This window comes from Synchiropus splendidus, chromosome 15, assembly GCF_027744825.2.
Source record: "Synchiropus splendidus isolate RoL2022-P1 chromosome 15, RoL_Sspl_1.0, whole genome shotgun sequence".
Taxonomy (NCBI): domain Eukaryota; kingdom Metazoa; phylum Chordata; class Actinopteri; order Syngnathiformes; family Callionymidae; genus Synchiropus; species Synchiropus splendidus.
This window is the reverse complement of record NC_071348.1, coordinates 13743556-13764608: the sequence shown is the minus strand read 5'-3', so window position 1 is coordinate 13764608 and position 21053 is coordinate 13743556. Positions and strand designations below refer to the sequence as shown.

At 42.3% G+C, this 21053-nt stretch overlaps 1 protein-coding gene across 1 annotated transcript in view; it reads right to left on the bottom strand.

Moving 5' to 3' along the window:
• The window catches only part of kcnn3 (potassium intermediate/small conductance calcium-activated channel, subfamily N, member 3), a 77476-nt gene that overhangs the window by 43310 nt on the left and 13113 nt on the right, over positions 1–21053 (bottom strand). The window contains exon 3 of the mRNA XM_053887573.1: positions 17223–17318. Within this exon, the coding sequence (XP_053743548.1) occupies positions 17223–17318 (96 nt within the window). The remainder of the gene's footprint in view (positions 1–17222; positions 17319–21053) is intronic.

Below are 21053 nucleotides of genomic sequence, written 5' to 3'. Positions count from 1 at the left end.
TTCAATTTAGTGGGTGTGGCTAATATTCCGGTGTGAATTTAAGATAATTTAAAATGGAGTCCATGCATTGAACTTTAGCAATAAAACCAGAATCAAACTATATAAATTGTATTGCTGATGTAAAGCAGCACCATAATTAAAGCTTTAGTGAGTCTAAAATCTTGTATAATTCTTGTTTACTTCTAAAAGAAAATGTCTAGTTTCTGAGACACTGTGATTGATGTTAAGAACCTTCTCAAGACACCTCACCCTCGTCCTCTACCTTCAATCGCTGACTGACGTCTCTGCAAATCTAAACAGAGGTGATCCAGTTTCTTGCCGTTCGAGGAAATGAGCGCCCACCCTTCCTGTCCTGTCCTCCCGCCCACGCCTGCTGTCGGGTCTTTTCCTGGCTAAATCGCCATGAGGAAGAGATAAATAATTAAATTCCATTAGGAGAGTAATCTGTCAATGGGAGTGAGTGAGTGTCACTGGTCCTACACGACCAGGACAGAAGAGGAAAAGAGAAGAAACTCCTCCGACTATCAGGAAGGAAACAAGCCTGGCAGAAAAACACAAGAGGATGGGGAGAAAAAAAACGTGTTGTTTGTATTATTTTGTCAACTTTAACCAAACATGGCAGCTGGGGCAAAGGCCGATGGACCGAAAGAGGGAAAGCAAGGGGGACAGAAGGAGGACAAAGCAAGCCAGAAGGTGAGACCCGAAAAAGCAAATCGTGTGAGAACGAATGTGCTGGAAAGAATGTCACGGTCTGGTCACAGGTGAGAGCGTGAGACATGCACTCTTCCAAGCTGCCCTCCTCCTCAGCCCGGAGTCCTCCATGACTCAACCTCCACTCCCTTCGGCCAATGAACCTTTGTCATATTGTTCTACACGTTTGTTCTTTCATCATAAAAACAGATGCACCACTGACACACACTCATTGAGTAAACCGACAGACAGGAACCACTAAAACTTTAAATCCTAATTTTTCCGTTGCTTCTAATCCCTATTCGGGGCAATGGATCTGTCCTGATGAACTTCATAATAAGTGCTTGACACAATGAGATGTCCAGGACATTTAAATCAGAGCTACAATGGCTGAAAGACAAAAAAAACATGCATTAAATGTGGTGTTTAGCAATATTCATGTCACAGAGGAAGGTGGTCTTTGCATTAGCCAAACCCACTGAAAAAGCAAGAAGGACTACAAAAATGGCCGACCTACCGGCCTGCAAATCATCATATGTTGATCATACATCAACATATCAGTCACGAAGCAGCGTCTCAGCATGTGAACATGAAACCACAAAACGCCGCTGAGACAATGACTTAGTGGAAGAAAATTTTCTCAGGTGTGCTTATTTCCCCAGAATTTCCAGCCCATCTTTAACAATCCTACATTTGCCGGTTGTTTCCCAACAGAGTTATGTTGAAACCTGAGCGGTCTATAAAGCTGAACGTCTGCCTGCTCTTCTGAGATAACTGACGCACAACAGTAGAGAGACATCAACTCCCCAATGTCTCCTAGAGGTGCATCAGGGCCTCCTCAGGCCTCCCTCAGCCCTTATAGCAGACCCCCTGACTGGTGCTGTAAGCCACTGAAAATGACAGTAGAATTCTCACATGACTAAACTGCGTTTACACAGCGGTAGCAGCCAGACACAAGCAAGTGATCATCAGCTATCATTAGCAAGTGATCGAACAGCACGTTGAGAGAAGGGACATTTTACATTTTTTATGAGATCCTAAGGACAAGAAACATTAATTTAATCCACTTAAGCGTTACACTTTTCTCAAGGGCTGTGAATGACATGAGAGGAAGCTTGACTTCTGCACCTAAGGAGCCAACTGAGCTCTAACAGTTGTTCTTGTGCAAAATGTTTTCACACTAGTGTCCACTTTTTTAACCACCATTTGCACTGCTTCCTTCAAACACTTGCTGAAAGTTCCCAGCAATACAAAGAATCATCTTATTTTTAGATGTAACAAATGTAAATAATATTGTGTGAATCATTCTTATAAATATATTGTCTTTATCTCCACCCATTCACAGACAATAATCCATCCATCTATCCATCCTCATCCGCTTATCCGTTGCTGGGTTGCGCCAAACGGTCTCTCCCAGACCACATCCACCAGCTCTGACTGGGGGATCCCGAGAGGGCAGTGAAGAAACATAATCCCTCCACTTGGTCCTGGGTCCAGCCCTTGGACTCCTCCCAGCTGGCCGTACCAGAAAAGGGAGGTGTCCAAGAGGCATCCTCATGAGATGCCCGAACCCCCTCAATGTGGAGAGGCAGCGACTGAGTGACAGAACTCCTCACCCTATTTGTAAGAGAGACGCCTATCACGCGTCAGAGAAAACTAATTTCACCCACCTTTTAAATTGTATTGAAGAGATGTGACAATGCTGTGCAAATAATAGTAAGAGTGTCAACACCCTCCCAGCTGTACTGTGCTGTACTCCAGAGTGGTGGTATTGCGGAAAGATATAATAGGGAAAAAGGGGTGAGGGAAAGGAATCTAGACCCCACCCATGAAGATAAAAAAAATCTGGTGCCCACCACACACTTAAAGATTCTCTCCCACCACTGATCAAGATGTTTGACCTCCTTGCGTGATGGGAACATTGAAACAAACAGAAAATGGAACATGGAAGAGGACATTATGGTGGCTTTAGGTGCATTTTTCACTGAAAAATCCAGAGAGAAACATGATATGAACAAGCAAGCTTTCTTGTTTTGAGCTCAGTGGAATGGACCAGGGTTGATTGTTGGTTAGCTCTAAACTGTTCCACGTCATGGTTGAAGTTGGGAGTGACTCTGCCACTGATCTGAAAAATCATGAAAGAAACCCAGTGGATGGTGGATTAAAGCATTTCCACCATGAGTGAAGGGGAGTAGGTAGAGTAACTGAAGATGCTGCGCTGTCTGCTCTGCACTTCAAACATCATTCCACCCTTTTTGTCTCACTTAGAGGAGCTGATCCTCATCTGCAGCAGAGAAAGTTTCAAGTGACCAACTTGACAGCAGAAAGCAGGGATGAGAGCACCAGCACTCCAAGCGTTTGTGCGACGACATCATGCACAGCCATCATTCACCACAGACTTCAGTAACTTCAAGGCAAACGGCCTTGTCAATTGCAAGGAGCAAAGAAAAAAAAAATTCCCACTGTGCAGGAGCGATGATCGCGACAAGCAAAGCAGCCGTGATGTGAAGTCCGGTGAAAAATAAAAAGAGGGGAAGTCTGCTGTTTCCTAGAAGATCTTCGTAATTTTGGAACGTAATCTGCATAATGTTCTGAAGAAGAAATCACCAATGACCCTCGGACTGAAGACTCTGTTGCTCATTTTTCTAAGGCTGTCCTCCGTCTGGTTTCAAGTGCCAAGCGAGTGTCCTCTTGATCAATGGGCTGCTTGTAAAACCCCCCTAAAGCAACAGAATAACACAGTTTGCTAATGCTCAGCGAGCACTAATGGAGTGGAGAAATATTGCGTCTCACACACACACCTTCAGTTTTTGTTTGATTAAATTACACAACAATTCAATTTTTGCTTTCAAGTCTGAAATTCTTGGATGTCAGAAGAGCTCCAGTGAAGCCTTTTATTTTCAATGTAGCAGCCGCATGAGTGTGTGAAGAGCGGTCCTGAGGAGTGAGTCATGCAACGCTTCACAAACATCAACAACCCCTGATACTGAGCGACAAACATCAAAGTTAGTCTTTGGAATTTGTAGTTTCTAGGCAAACAGTCCGTTTGGACTCCTGAATAAAACATGGTGTCCTCTCTCCACCACATAAAACAGTGATTCATGATGATAGCAGCGCTTTTCTTATTCATCAGTGGCTGAGCAAATTTGGATTTACCCAGAGAAGCAGCGTGATAAGAAGATCCTCATTAGTCTCAGAGGTGAGAAGTTTCTTCTCTGCCGCAGCACAGTGGAAGGAGATGAAAGGATGAGACAACAGAAAAACCACTCTATTTTAAGGAGATTCTATTTTAACACCTGTTCCAGCATCTACAATCCCAACGTCCCAGGTTTGTATGTTCCATGAGGGAAGCTGGATGGTGGTATGTACACAGGTTATCAGCCTGAATAAAAAGGCTTACACAGCAGTATTTACGAATAGATTAGACTGCCTTTATTCCTCCCGGGAATTGGGGGTCCTTGCAACTGCATGCCAACATTCAACAAAATGTCCCACACAACGGTTGCATCCGCCACCAGTCATGGCTCAACAACTAGCACTGTGCCACACTGTGTGTGCGGCCTGTGGTCCTCGTCGCAGCCTCCTCACTTGACACAATAGAACGATGGCAACATAAAAAGTCTCTGGACACAAGGATATCACTATCCATACGTTGGATCCAGCACAAAAACAAAAAAAGCTATGAAACAGCAGGAGGTGCCCAACACCTTTGTTCTTTACACTAATCCATTAGGTTACACGACAAGATGTAAGTGTTGCTTAGTTTATACTTGCTGTTAGAGACCATTACATCCAGTGGAGTTGGAAATGCCATCTTGGTTGGTGAATATGTATAAACAATTATGCAATAAATGGATTTTGAAATCTCTCAAGATGAATACAATGCAATAATTCAAAACTAAATTCTAAACCAAGGATTTGCCAGCTAAATCATTAAAAAAAAACTGTAGCAGAAAGGAAAGGCAGACGGCATCTCTCCTCGCCTGAAGGTGCGTGTTCAGTGGTGAGACCAACTTTACAACATACACACAAAAATCGTCTGCACCAACCTTTCTAGGTCGAGCCAGAAACCACCTTTGGGGGCAAGTTCTAAGTTGAAGAAATCAATTTGAACTCTAATTTTCTTTATTGATCGATGTGCAACTTACAGGAGTCTCAATACCGTGTCTTTGTCGCATATATAGTAGGTCCAGCATGAGCAAACTAGTGAGGAGACCAAAACACAAACGTCCATGAGTGACCTGACTCGTAGCAGTTGCCTTATTTTACCTGCAGAGGTGTTTAAGAAGTTGAGATACAGCTGGCTCAAAGTCATTTGCGTGGAAATATGGTTTACTTTGCAGGATATGAAGATGAAATTGTTTCATTCAGGACACACAACGATGTAGGCGCTCAGTAAAAAATACATATAAGAAGACAGAACTATATGACAGCAAAAATATCATTTTTGGACTGCCATGTTTCCAGTTTTTGGGATGAAAAAACTAATCATATGTAACATAATACACTATATAATACACTATAGCTAAATGTATTTCTAAAGAAAGAACTGCAAAAAATAGTTTTGAGAAAAACAACAAATAAAAGAAAAACACATCAAGAGCATAAACCATTATGAATACACTATATAATACACTATAGCTAAATGTATTTCTAAAGAAAGAACTGCAAAAATGGTTTTGAGAAAAACAACAAAAAAAAGAAAAACACATCAAGAGCATAAACCATTACATGGAAATGTTTTTAGTTCAGTTTCATTAAAACACGCAGAAACTAATCTTTTACATAAAGTTCATGCAGAGCTGTGGGGGACTGTCAAAGGGCCCCATGTGGCCCCTGAGGTGTGCAGCTCAGGTCTGAATAAGAGTCCAATTTTAAAGTAGTGTTATTCACTCAAAAAGCTTGAAGGTGCAACGTTGCTTTTAATAAATCTGTTACCATGGTAACGTTGCTCAAGTTAATGTAACCGTAATTTCAACAACCGTTCACTTGTCTTGATGACAAAATGAATAACACCGATTTGGAGCGTCGGTCCTCAGATTGGGTTCCTGTCAGGTGTCTTCTATTGCAGCAGCATGTGCGCCACAAATGTGCGCAGGGACATTTGCAGATGAGTGGGAACATACAGTTCTGTTAACAGTCGAAATTATTTATCCCACACGGCTTTCAGATGAAATGTCAGAGCTTTTTTCACGCAGCCAGAAGCACATCGGTCACAGTCACACGCAGACCAATTGACTCTGCAGCCACCACTTTAACCCCAATCATGCCGGGATATTTAATTCACAAGGACTGTTGGTGTCACACTCATCCGCTGTTCCACAAATCCTTTACATGCTCAACACTTGACACTCCTTTAGTGTTATGATGCATGCAACCAAACAGGTCAGTGCTCTAAATGACATTTTGTTCTTTACAAATAGCATCTGCAGTTATTGAGGTCAGCGTGAAACTACAGGTCATGGTTACATCTCATTCTTCTTTAGTTTAGTACATAGTTTTAGCTTAACTCCAGACTGACTGATACGGTCCAGGAATGCCTCATGACTGGGGGGAGTGAGGTGACCTCCATATTTACGCTATCATACCTAGTTTCTTCTAAAATAACAATCAAAGCATTGGAATTAAACCATTCAATTAGAACATGCTTTTGTTTGACAGAATCAGTGCATATAGAACTGACTGAAATGTCACCATCTATTTCTTTTAAAGAATCCACCCAGACAGCCACAGCTTTATGAGTCTGTTGCTCTTCCTCTCCGGCTCAACTCTTTAGTGCTTTGTGGAAAATATTACACAGACGTACGATTGCCTTTAAATGCGGTAAAGACATCGGTGCCCAGCACAATATATCTAATATCTGTCTGAACTTTTATTATCTCACGTTTCTGCTCGGAGGAGCAAAATATTTCCCCACAGACTGATGACCAAAAGGCACAGTTCTTAATTTCTTCTGGTGCCGACGATTGATTTTCTTTTCTAAACACCCACACATCATCTTTGAAGTCAACCTGCGTTTTCGCCATTAAATGACTTTAAATGAATTAATATGTTTACATACCGTGAATAATAAATGTCTGTGGGCTGGACAACCATGCAAATCTGTGAATAATTATGTAACTGAATTAATGAGAATCTGCTTTTCCATCCTTCATGGATCACCGTCAACTTGAGTTCTTGGCAAGCTGAGCACCAACATAAATATTAGATTCTGTTTTTCCGCAGTTCGTCTAACTCTCTGGTCTTGGCTTTAGTTATGACAGCAGTGACTTTGTCACAAAAGGATGGGATTTCTTTATGATGTGGATTCCACACTAGCTCTAGCACATTAGCTTCAAATGGTCTCAGTACAGTTCAGAAGTGTTCTGAACTGTACAGGCAGAAAAGTAAGAACTTATATCCACTAGACAACATCTGAAAAAACAATACCCACAATAAATCAGCCGCTTAGTGACCTGGCGGTGACTGTATAATTGGAATGAACCAGGGATTTCCCGATACCGAAACCAGCATCGGCATTCACACCGATACTTGCCTATTTGTCTATACTTGTCAAACACTTGCACATGACATAACCTGATACCGCTCAATTCCCTTGCTATATTCTGCGGATTCAGTGCATCACAGGTTTTTACAGGGCTGTAAACTCTCACGCAACTCAGGGTGGTTGCAGGCTCTCATGCCACACTTGAACTATCTCATGCCATGAATACACTCCCTGATGCGCGGCATGGTGCCGCACCTCTGCTTCAACTTGCCGACTGTTCCATTTTTTGCCGAGCTACGCGCAGCACAGAGTATCCTTCAGACAGCAAAAGTGACGTTAATCCAGGAAAACCATGTGTGGACAACTGGAACATTATGACATAGACGCACTGTGTGAAACCCGACATCAAAGCCAAGCGCGCCACAGTTCATGACCGCAGTTCTAATTGTATTTTTACACAAGAAACTCAACAGTTGTCACGGATGATTTGAAGCCCTGTCTTTGATGAACTGCTGTGCTGCGAGAGAATTATTTTTCATGATCATAGTTTTATACGTGTTTAATGTGAGAAAATGCCAAACAATGGCATTAGTAGTTAGAGAGGCACTGATTTTATCTCATGATCTTGGCTACCCCGCACCAACTCTTATGGTGCTTCAGCTACCATGTGTGGTCTCGGTACGTAACCCTGCGATGAACAAGGGAACATGCCAAGCACAAAAAAGTCCATATTTCAACTTACAAAATCTTTTCAAGGTACAATAACCTCACTAATGGCGGGGGATAACATTCATTATCAGGAGACTAGCGGGCGATTTTCAGGAGACTATCCAGTACAGTTCATTTTGAACAGGGTGGAAGTTTGTTACCATGGCAACATCAATAGTTCTGCTTATTAACTCTCTTTTTAAATTTACTTTTTCTCAACGGACGCTATTAAAAATGATCCACAGTCACTCATTAGCAAGTGCAAATTGTCCTGACTCACAAGCAGCACAACAATTTTAGTCCTATATAATTAAATATTTGATGAAAGTCCTCGCCAGAACCTGGGCTAGGAGGTACCAAACCTGCTTACGCAGGCGTTTAGGTCTGAAATGAGTGTTGTCAGGGTCTGCTGCTTATTGCTGGAAATAAAATGGACCCATTTCCAATGAGAATTGGACTGGAGTCAACCCTGTTCATAACTGTTATGAGAATTTTTTTTCCCCTGTGGAGAAGGTTTTGAGTTTGGTGGGCTTGTTTCGTTGCTGCCGCTTTATGGTGATGGTGTGGTTCTGTTGACTCCATTGGTCTCTCATTGTGAGAAGCAGTCTAAAGTCTGAGACCCTGGTTCTCATTCAGAACTAAGGTTGTCAAAACCATTGAAACTTATGGATAGTCGAATGCCATATATGGAAACTACCATTCTCATGGAAAAATACTCAGACTGCCCTCACTGTACATCCATAGAGACTAAAAAGAATTGACTCGCTGGATGAGCTCAATACAATTTTGGGTAGGTTTTCCATCCAATAAATATATATTCATACAAAACCTGAATAAATACACACAAGTACATTTGCAAATAAATATTATCTATGGTTGAATATGATGTATTTGAGTTAGAGAATTTTTATTTACTTAATCTAAAGTGATACATTTTATACAACCCAATTGAATATATTATTATTTTTCATAACAGGGTTATCCAGTAGGTCCATTGCAATCCACTGGCTGATCACCAATGCATTGCCGGGCTATAGGGGTTTTGACTGCGATGGTGGTGTGAGTCTGTAATAACCAATAGTCAGCTTCACTGTGTTCAGGCCAGCAATCTGAGGCGGGTTGTGCTTGCAATAACATGTGAGGGGCCATCACGCACAACAAAACTCAGTGATGGTGACTTCCCATGATGCCCTGCAGCCCGGTCAACCAGACAGTCAATCCAACTCCACCGCCCACCTGCTGCATGAGCCTCCTCTAAGAGGGGCTAGAATCATCATTTTGAGCGGATGCCACATCTGACTCTTGTATCCGGAACTGCAACGCAGTCAGCTGCCTCCAGGAATTGAAGGATCACGACCAGTGTTTGGACTCTCAGATCACCACTACATGATGTTGTAACTTCCCCACCAGGATCACAAGGTCACAGCAGAGGCCAGTTTTCAAGACCCTATGATCCGTACTGGCCTTCATCCTAATGTGGCCCTGCAGATCACACAGCCTCTCTTTCATTCCGCGAAGACAGACTTTCCTCACAAGCCGTCTGAAACTGTCTTTTTTTTTTTTTTTAACAATCCCAATTTGCCCTGACAATTATCTCCCTTCAATAAAGAGCTAATCACAGAAGATACTTAAGAACTTTGATGGGCCTATATTTGCTCTCATGGTTACTGACGTATAAGCCTGTGGAGCAGATTGATAGTTTCTCCTTGATTCATGCAGAGAACAATCGCTCGGAATTGTCTTCAGACAGAACTAAAGAGACACAGCCAAAAAGGAGAGAAAGAAGGCGTGAGAGAGGGAAGTCGTGGGTTTGGAAGATAGCACTGATGCGACATGTGAAAAAGGGGTCAAGAAAAGAAGCTCTTTTTCTTTAAGGAGGTGAGAAACGGCAGAGCAAAAAAAGAGGTGAAAGGGCGAGAGGTGGGGTGCAGGGTAACAAGGGAGGAGGGAAGTCAGAAAGACTCAAACTCAACTACAAAATCGAATTGATGCCCAGTGGAGGAGAAAGAAGACAGATCTAATCTGATAACAATGGAGAAGCGGATGGAGAAAGAGGGAAAGTAGCAGGAGATACACTGATGGTGGAAAGAGTCAGATAAGACATGGGGGGAGGAGGAAGGAAGGATGGAGGGAGAGTGAATGCTCAACTTGATAAGATCATTCTGATCCTGAGTGACTGTAAACCACTTGCACAAATATATAAGGCTGTGTGTGTAATATTCTGTAGCGGCCAGAGCACAAGCTCCTGCAGTGTCATTATCAGAGGGGGAGATCTTTATTGAACAAAGCCTTTATTTCCAACTGCATCACTTCACATGCTGAGTGTGTGTGTGTGTGTGTGTGTGTGTGTGTGTGTGTGTGTGTGTGTGTGTGTGTGTGCACCAGTGTGTGACTGAGCCCCAAACAGCTAAACAATGGTCTGTGGGTCGGCACTGGAATATTAAGTTCAAATCTCAACCTTGGGCAGGACACCAACAATAAACAAATGAATTGTGAATAACAACAACAATAATAATAATAGTAATAACAATAATAACAATAATAATAATAATAACAATAATAATAATACGATTATTGAACGACTTAAGATTTTTGCTGTCAATAAACTTTCAAACTTTAACTTACTTAAAGTAACAAACTTTGAACAATGAACTACAATGAAGCAATGCGTAACATGTAAATAATAATTTCACAGTTATATTTAACCTTCTTCATGTAGGTTAAATGTTTCTCTCTAGAAACACCAATCTTTATGGTCAAGCTTCAGAGAACAGTGGAGACAGGAGACAATATGTCAAGCTCAGCAGGCACTTGGCTCGGACGTAAAGATGTTTCTACGGTTCTGATTCATTTTTTTGTGATATAAGAAGAAGTGATATAAGAAGTCACTCCTTTGATTCCAGCGCTCTTCCTGCATCTCTGCAATGTCTCAATGACAAGGAGCGCTTGATTTTATCACCCCATCTCAGGTTCAGCGATTGTTCTTATGCATTTGTCCACTTCCAAATAATCGCTTGTTTTTGAAACATCGCCAACAAGCTAGCATTGCTGTTGTGACTCTGTGAACGCTGGATGAGCGTCTCCTCCTTGGAGGTTCAGAATACCATGCCGCCGTTGTAGAGGCGAATGAGTGGCTAACAGTGGCTAATATTAGCGTCCCGCACTCCGTGTAAACAGAGGCTGGAGCTCTCTCGCTGACAGGCGGAGCTTGGCGCTGAGCGGCTCACTCTGTGTAGCGCGCTCACTGTGCCCTCCACAGTAGCTTCCCACCGGTCAGTTTTCATCATTGTTTGGGTGCAGTGGGACATAAGGAGAGAAGCTGGGGAGACCGGCTGAAAAATCGCAGGAAGACATAATCGGAATCCCGATAAAAATCCGACGAATTGAGCAGCCCTAATAAGGTTATGATCATAACAATTCATCTTCATCATAACATTCACCTTTAACTCTGATTATGTTTGGGGAGAAAACACGAGCAACTCCGACAGTTTTATTCCTGACTCATGCAACTCACTCTGTCTGCTGGCTGATGGCTAGCTGTCACACTTGCCTGCTCACTTACTGTACATGCATGCAGCAGGTCGCCAGTGTCTCCGTGTGAGTACTGTGTACTCAATGTACAACATACATCATCATTACCTATCGTTTAAGTACTTATCTTCTGATCCTCTCTCCAGTGCCTCATTACACTCTGTGAGGTAATTGTTGTTTCCAATTTGTGCACACTCCGGACTGGAGCCGGCTGTCGAGTATGGCACAACGCTGATCCACTACTACTACTACTACTGCTATTTTGGAACCAGGAACTGGAACAGAGGTGGAGTGGAAACAAACTGCTGTGGACCGTTGGGTGGAAATTCAGCTGTGGGGGCAGCAGTCTGAGTACAGAGGCCCAGACGTCCCTTTCCCTAGAGACCTCTTATCATCTCATCTGGGTCAACACTGCAGTATTTCCAAGTTAGAACTGCCAGTCAGTAAATCCACGTGACGACTGATGTCCACAACAGGCTTTTATTACTCTTCGGGACGTATTGGAGACACTGTGAAAGCTTTCAACAAACATAGTTTACATTACAAAGCGGATGTACAGACAATAAACAACAAGTTACTGTGTTCGCCTTGTGACTGGGCAGCTAGTCTTTGCGGCTCCGAAGTTTCTAGCAAATCCCGCTGATTCACTCTGTACTACTTCTGTTAATGTCGCGTGAGATTCAAACAAACTTTAGCGATCGGCACCCGGAACAACAATTCTAAATACAATGAAGTTTCTTATTCAACATACAACCACACTCAATAAAAACAAATACAACACTATATTATGGACCATATTAAATAAATTCATATTTTTCAAATAATGATGTACACATTTTCTGAAGCAACTTCCATTACATAACTCAATGTGACAAAGTGACATGCTCTCTCCAGCATGACCTGGTTTCTCAGGTGCCTCTTCCCAGTTGGACATGGCTTGATGTAAATTCCTACTCTCACCTCTCACAAGATTTCAGTAATATCCACAAAGTCAATGATATAAAGAGCCACTCCTGTAACATTCTAATATGAAAAATATCCCAATAGTCAATGAAGTCGTATTACTTTCATTTATTTCTTTCAGGTCTTTTGGAGCAGAAAAGTAAAAAAAAAAAGGTATAAAAGGCTCAACGTGAAGTATTGTTTTAAGCCTATTAAGCACAGTGAGGAAAATAACAAACAAAGACGACTGGTGCTCAATCATCTCTTCATCTGCAGTAATTTCCGCCCTCACCTTCACAGGGTTTCCCCTGAAACTGCTGAATTCATTTAATCAAAAGGAATTATTTCCCAAGGAGATTAAACAAGGCTCATTGCGTCTGTGTGCTGTCAGGATAGCAACTCTCCACCGGTGGCGTCAGTATTAGCGTGCCATGCACGTGCAGCAGCCACAGAGCGTGTGGGCGGATGACTGACTCCGAATGTGACATCAAACCTCCGTGCAGAACCCAGGATTCGTTTATCAATGAAAGCAGCAGTGTACTTGCCAAAGAGAACAAACACACGTGCACGGAAATGTGAGTCAACACCGTCGACTCCTGCTATGGATTTGAATTCACAGAGTCCATTCTGATAAGTTCATCAGTCCAGGAGCATGACAGTGAATGAGTGTCGGCCATCGAGGCATCGATCTGAGGACAGGAAGCTCTGACCGCGAAACAGAATACAGCTGAAACCCTGCTGGCACTAAGATTTCCAGAAACATCCGACCTACCATGTCATGAAAAAACATGAAATGCGGTGAGTCGGATGATGGCGGACGTGGTTTAGTAATAGCCGGAGTGGGGGCTTTCACTGGGTGGATTCCTGCAAGGCTCCCATAAATAGTCAATGTGCATTGATTGCAAATGGCTTTAAATGAAAACCCAGAGTTAATGACCCTGCTACCATTATATTAGTGAAATGACAAACAGCAAAACAGACACCCTGAAGCATTCAAGCATTTCTGATTGCTTCTGGCTCGCAGCAGCCAGAATGACCGGCAACAAATGGTAAAATGTCTTCCACTCTCTCATCTAGGGAGAAGGGGCTCGTGGGCAGGAGGGAGTATGTCGACCTGTGTGTTGTTGTTTTTTTCCCTCTCGTGACTTGTCATTAATTGTGGGGAGCTGACACACACCTGTGGCCCAAGTCAAAGTGCCAGCGACCTAATCGGTTTAAACAAGGGAAGCTGGTCTGGGCCGCACAGATGGCTCCATCTGAGGGACTGAGCCTCCGACATACGTCTCTAAATGGCATTTGTCTATAAGAAATGGCTTGGTGAAAGACCACTCACACCACAGGCCCCATAATGCATGGCAACAAGTGAAACTCAGTCGCCAAGGGTAGGAAAAAAAAACAAATTTATTGTCTGTTCATGGCATTCTCTAGTTTAAAAGTTGTTTAAAAAACAATCGGCTACCAGTGTTGCTTATTCATTTTTACCTGAGGTAAATCTTAGCATAAGGCTTCTCTGGTTAGCTTCTAATACATAGCGCAGGCCTGGCCAACCTGTGGCTCCCGGGCTGCAAACGGCTCTTTGCCCACTTTCATGTGGCCCTTCACTAAATGAGCCCTGCTACAGAGCCACTGAACTGGCTGTGGTTTTGGTCAAGTTGCTGTAGGGATGATCGTCTATACACGAAATATGTGTTGAAAAAGTAAGAGTTATTTGGTCAAAATCTCAAAACATTGTTTGGAGAATCGTGTATAACTTTGAAACATAAATAAATACACCCTGCCACACAAGGACCAAGCCCCCCATCCAATGCCAATGGGAGTTACACATGGATCGTCAGCAGATCCACGTTCAACACAATTACTTAGTTCTGTGTTTCACTATGTAATTCCCGAAACTAAGCATACTGCGTGTGTTTTGCGTATTATTCATCTATTCAGTTTAATCCACCACATGAGACGCTCCAGTCTGCTGCGTCGCTCACACACACACAGACCGGGGCAATGTTATTGGTGGCATGAGCCACATAAAAATAAATAAATAAATAAAATAAATGGTGCACACATTTCTATCTACGCTGCTTGATATTTCAAAGAGGATGATGGTAAAAAAATTTTTAAAATAAATGCACAAGAGACGTACATTGGACATGAACCAGCAACCTTGTGACACGCAGGGATGTGCTTTCACCGCTATACATGCTGCAAGTTATGTGACTTGCGGGTTGAAGTCAATATTCTACAGCATATAAAAGACACGTTGCTCATATGAATTTATGCATCACTTCATCTCATGTCATCATCATATTTAGGCCTGGCATACAGGGAAGAAGTGTTTTTAATTTGATTGTATCAGATTTGCTGTTGGTAGTACTATAGCATGCTGAATCGCAATCACAATATTGTCAACATAACTCACAACTCAAGTCTGGAAATGAGAGAGAAAACAACTGCAGTTTGCCTTCTCTTCCATTATGAGCCTATCTACTGAGACCAAGCAGACTTGAGCCAAAAGAACAAGAATTCATTTGTTGTTGGTTTCGTAACTTTAGCGCACTTTGTTTGTTGGAATGTATGTTCTGTTTCCATGTCTAATATCATTAAAAAATATTTAAAAAACAAAAAAAAACAAAGGCCACTGAAATACTGAAAAAGAAAAACTTTTACTTTCTATGAAAAACCTGTCTGGAAATGTTTTCTAGCCTATGGAATATTAAAAAACCTATTGGACTAAGTTACATCAACAGGCACATAAAAGAACTTTAAAGGTGAAAAGTATCACAGTGATGAACCTTGTTTTCCATACACATTTGAATATTTGACATTGGAATGTTTTGTCTCAACATAAGACTTCAGTGTTTATCTTACCTCTTGAGCATTCTGAGCAAAACAAAATTTATCAGCTAAAAAGTTTGGACCATCAAAGTGAAATAAAACAGAAGTTCTTTCTCTGCCTAAACCAGACTTTTCAAGGACTTTTGCTTATCGAAAATGTAACTATTTAAACACTGTTGACTATGAGTCAGAACCTTTATGGGACAACTGAAAGTATCAGGGTCCAAATGAAGGCTCAGTTCCAGAGTAAACACCCAAATCCCATTATGAAACAGCGCACGTCCCGAAACACAATAAGATGCTTTATATTGCGAAAGACACGAAACACCATTAAGATGATGAAGTCAAACATTTTTAATCAAGATGCTCCTGCGCGAGGCTCTTTTTTGACTCAATGGACCGAACCCAACATTTCCATTGTGGTTATTGAGTTGATGTGGGAATGAGCGGAGGAGCTCACCGGTACTTAGGATCGACGGTCTGGTGGGAATATGTGAATAGCAAAATGCTTCTTGGTGATCCGTCGCTAACAGCCCCCATCATACACAGATTGGGTTTGAATGGAAGTGGAGGCGTGATGCGTTTCTCATGTTGAAGTCAGGTTAATAACTGCATGTTCACCATCAGGATTGATAACTATAGGGCGGCTCACGGTGCCTTAGAATACATGATAACTAGGCAATAATAGAGAATGAGCCTGAGCTTCCTGATCCAACATGAAGACTATCAAGGTATTGGACCACAAGTCTCCATTAACTCACAGAATCCTGCTCTAGCACTGATCTGCTGCTGCTCACAGGCTCCACAGTCTGCGTCAATGTGTCAGACACTTCGCATTTTTGAACATGTTACTTAGCACACAGCTCGCCCTAAACATGGAATAGAAAAAGCAGGCTTGGGATTGATAGTAAAAGTATGAGTGTATGTATGTAATGATAAAAGTACATTAAATGAAATTTGAATTTATATATATATATATATATATATATATATATATATATATATATATATATATATATATATATATATATATATATATATATATATATATTGAATATATGAAATTGCATGTAGGTCATGAGCTGAAAAAAACCTAGAAACATGCCCAAGCCCTGTGAACAAGTGAAGACCTGCTGAGGAAAAAGTGTCTTAGCTTGATGATGAATGATAAACTCAAGGCACTGAAGAACACCTCTTATCTGTAGCAGGATGTGAGAGTGTGACACTGGGTACTGCAAGTAACTCAATTACTCAGTGGAGGCGGTGTAAGTTTGAACAGTGGTTTGTTTCATATTGGTATGTACTGAAGTTCCTGGACTATAAGCTGCTACTTTTTTCTCATGGTCTGAAGCCTGCAGCTAATATATAGAGTTTAACAGGCTAAACAGAATCACGCTGCCAAAATATTGAGCTTCATCACATCAAACTGATGAAATCACAGGTGTTTTATTTACCTCAGATCGCTCTAAACGTAGTTTTCCCCTGCGTGTCCGCAGCTCCACCAACAGAGCCAATGTTCTGGGTGACCAGCGAGAGGCTGTGGTGTTGGAACTTCAGACACACGGGTGAAAACAGTGCATTTTCAGAGCTTTAATGTCAATAAAAGATCAGTTCATGAGTCAGTCTTGATGCTGGATGCTGTTTTTAAAACTAGTTTACAAGTGATCTTTACGCATTTTAAAGCCGGGTGCACCACTGACCTTTCTGCAGCACAGACAGCACCACGGCTTATAGGCCGGTGCAGCTTATGTATGAACAAGAGCTATTTTCCTTCTTAAATGTAGTGGGTGTGGCTTCTAGTGCGCTCTATAGTCCAGAATTTACGATATATAGACATTGACCAAAAAGAAAGCCAATACTGAGATTTTTTTTCCAGCTTTTTTCTGGGTAATTTAACGTTTATTCACCAGTTGACAGTTTTATCTGTGTGGTTATTACAGACAACAAAGCAGCTGTGCAAGAACTTGTGCTACATTGTTGCTAGGTGAACTAGAACATCTACAGACGCATTCATTGAAAACAGAAGTGTGTTTACCTGAACCTCACGGGCGTGGTAGGCTATGATGAGGCCGAGCAGGATGACTGTTGACAGGCTGATCAGACACTTCAGAGCCAGAGAATACATGGAACTCTGAGGAAGGACAGACACAACACTTCAGACATCATTCAGGACAGAATCACAGTTTCAGAAAAATCCCAAGGCTTTTCCCAGATCCCCCCGGCTACACCGCAGCGCCGCCTCAGCGAGGAGTACTCAAGCTAACATTTACGAAAACAGACTTTCTAAGAGCGAACAGAAGTATTCCACCTGTCAATACGGCTTTGCAGCAGAGCTTTAAGTCTTCTGCTTGTCTGAATTCACAGCGCTTCTAATCAATGCGCTCGGGATTTTCCAATCAATACGACTCATAGCACTTCAGTGACTTTCTTAACCCCTTCACCTCACACAACAAAGCATCCTGAAAACATCTGAGAGCCTGAGCGCTTCAGGGTTCACCGTGGTGTGAATATGTGGTCTTCAAAGGTAAAGCTGGGTAACTTGAAGAAGAGACATGTACAGTACTGTGTCTAGATGGACTGGAAGAGGACTCTGTTTTCAACAACGTGGATGATGGAGATAGAACTTCAGCTGTTTCTCAGCCAGTGTGAGGATAAACCTGTCGTGTTTATTAGAATATGTTCTGGTCTGATATGGAGGAGCGACAACTGGGGGCAGGATGGAGTGCCACATCATAAGAAGACCCTCTGCTCCTAGTGAAGTAAGAGCTGAACTACAAGGCAAAACTAGATATGAGATATGAGATATGACTGAGGGACGGATGGATAGAGGACAGACAGACGAACAGGTTTATAGGGACAGGTGAGTCAGGCGGTTGGCGGTTTGTGTGCTGGTTGAAGAGAGCCAGTATAATGTCTCTACAAGCGTGTGTGGTTATAATGTAAAAAGTGGTGGGAGACCAGGCAGGAGTTGATAAAGCAATTAAAATAAGAGGAGTAATTAGCACTCGCTTTCGAGAGGAACGCAAGTGGAGACAGTGAGGCTGTCGAGGTGCTCCCTCATGTTGAGGTGCCACCTTGTTGATGAACAAAGTTAATTACTTTGGGAACGTTTGTGACACTTGCTGTCAATAGGAGCGGCTCCCGTTCTTCTCCAACATCTCCCTCAGTTCAGAGGAGCGCTCGTGCACACCTCTTAAGCCCAGGGGGCTCTGAACGGACGTAGGAGTCCTGGATTCTGACTTTTTCTTGGTCTAAAACTAAACAGAATAAAAGTACCTGACGGTCAAGTGTTGGTTAACTGAGATCACCATCGCACCATTTGAGTCACAGGCGTAGATACAACCTGCAATACATGTATTGGCGTGAGCATCGAAACACATCCGCACTGAAAGTGGGAGGAGCTGCCATCGAAGACATTTGCGTTGTATTTGTTTGGTCTGTTGTGAGGGACCTAAAAGATGATGGATGACAGCAGCGTGGTGGATCAGTAAGGTTGGACTGAGTTAAGTGTAAGGTATGATTTAAGAGGTAAAGCATGCAGTTTAACTCTGAATGTTTCTTCCAAGATGGGTCATGGCTGGATCAGGTACCACATGCAGTCAGAGGCCAAAGAAGCTTTAAACTGGTGAAAGACCCAACAGTATGAGGAACTGATGGAAGGACAACTGTAGGTCTGGAGAGGATCAGAGAAGGGAAGTCACCTTGCAGGGAAGACTGGGGAGCAAGGCTTGGTCAGGAGAGCTAATCCGTTCTATGCAAATGACACCAGGAGTGAGATGGCCATTGAAGGCTTACCCTTGTGTTTGATCTGTATGAAGGACCCACTGGAATCATTTGGGGAGATAAAGAGGAGCGGGTCAGAGAGGAGTGGCGAACGGACGATGACATATGACTGGCTGAGTAAAGCACTGGGTGGTAGAAGCGTGGAGGCCCATTGTAAACTGTACCAACGGTTATTCACACTGAGTGTGTACGGTGTGTTCCGTCCATGAGGCCACATACTGTACAGTACACTCCTCAAATCTTTGAAAGACAGACTCATAAGAGGGATAGTGCAGAATAAATTTCAATTCTTTGTGACAGTGACTGTGTTATATCATGAAAATATACTTAATACACAGTGGGAATGCATTCATTGGTTTGATTTGTCACATGACTATATATATATATATATATATATATATATATATATATATATATATATATATATATATATATATATATATATTCGGAGGTGATGGCCACTGTTTGTAAAAAGGAAAGGGAAAAGGAAACCTACATTCGAGTCAAGACCAAGACCAATGATAATGGAAAAATTGATGCACTTTATGTTAGAGACAAAAACAATGAGAGTTGGGGGTGTGAAATTTAGTCCTAAAAGGGGGCGCAACATAAAAAATAATTGAGAAGCACTGGTGTAGCCTAATGCTATATTGGATGGGAAACAGCGAAGCCACTTGATCCAAGTGAGTTTGTTTTGAGGAAGAGATGCTCACTGATAACATCATCTCAAGGCGCACTCGTCTCCCAATAATTCCAAAATAATAAATGGGAATAAAGTCGCACCTGGCTTGAATTTCAATGCTTGATAATTCGAGAAATCTTCCGAACATATCAGCATAATCATATAGTGTTATTGTACAGAAATCATACAATAAAACTCGCCTTTGACTTTGACTTCAACATCAAAGATAGAATTCTCATAAACAGGTGGCCGTAAGATCTAATAACAAACTGAATGAGGCGTTCAGAGTCACTCCCTCTCCGTCAGAATGGACTCTGACTTGCTCTGAACCGCTGCCTCATGATGTCATTAAGCATAATCTGCATCGCACTTTAGGTTCATGAATATATATTGAGACTCTGGAAAATGGAGCGTTGTTGTGTCTATTTAGAGCGGGCTGGACTCGATGCCACTCATTGGGCTATTGCATACACTGAAATCCCTGAGCCACAGTGATACACTTGGCTGATGATGAAAACCTTCAAGGAGGCATGATGTCTCCTCTCACCCGCAGACATGTTCTGTGTCACACGTGGGAGACTGTTCATTTGATGCTGATATCAGTGTGTTTACGGGCCATCGCACAACACTCAGAAAATGCCATCCTGCTCCGGCTGATGTCTTCTCTCACCTTGCCCAAAGCTCCGGCTGTCTTTGCTCTTCATTTCCTGCTGTCTAAGAGTCGGCTGCTGACGTCTCATTTGTACTCAGCGAGGCCAATGAGGTGCGATGGGAAGCTTACTCTGTTGTGCTAATGAGAAAAACGCCGCTTTGGAATGTAGCTGAGAATCTCTATAAACACACACCATCTCAGCAGTGAGCAGAAAATGTGATTTCAGCCGAGCTTGTCTGGCTTCTCCAACTTTCCCCCTGTTGACCGTTCTGTTTATATTTGTGCCTGTCACAGAAGCAAATCCGCCCCCAGAGCCAAGCACTTTATATTGTCATGGGCCTGTCAGGAGGATGATCAACGTGATATTTGTGGGGACGAACCGTCGGATCTACTTACACTTCTGGGAATTTACAACTATCTCGAGCTTTTTTTCTGATTCAACATTACACGGCTGATTATGAGGACGGCTTATTGCTGAGGCTTATTGGAGAGCTGCCTCTTTTAAATGACTGTGAAGAAGTTATGAGTGGAAGTTTCTCCTTCGCTTTAGGACTAAACATGACCAGAGAGAATGTTAATGCAGATTGGACTGAGCGAGGGAAAAGGCTGAGGAATAAATTCCATCCTGGCGTTTCCTCTCACTATTAGGGATGAGAGCGTGGCTGTAGAAGTGACGCTTTTTCTATTATGACGCTGAGAAAATACAGTGTGAAAATCAGGATGTGGTGATTTTGGGATCACACTTCTGT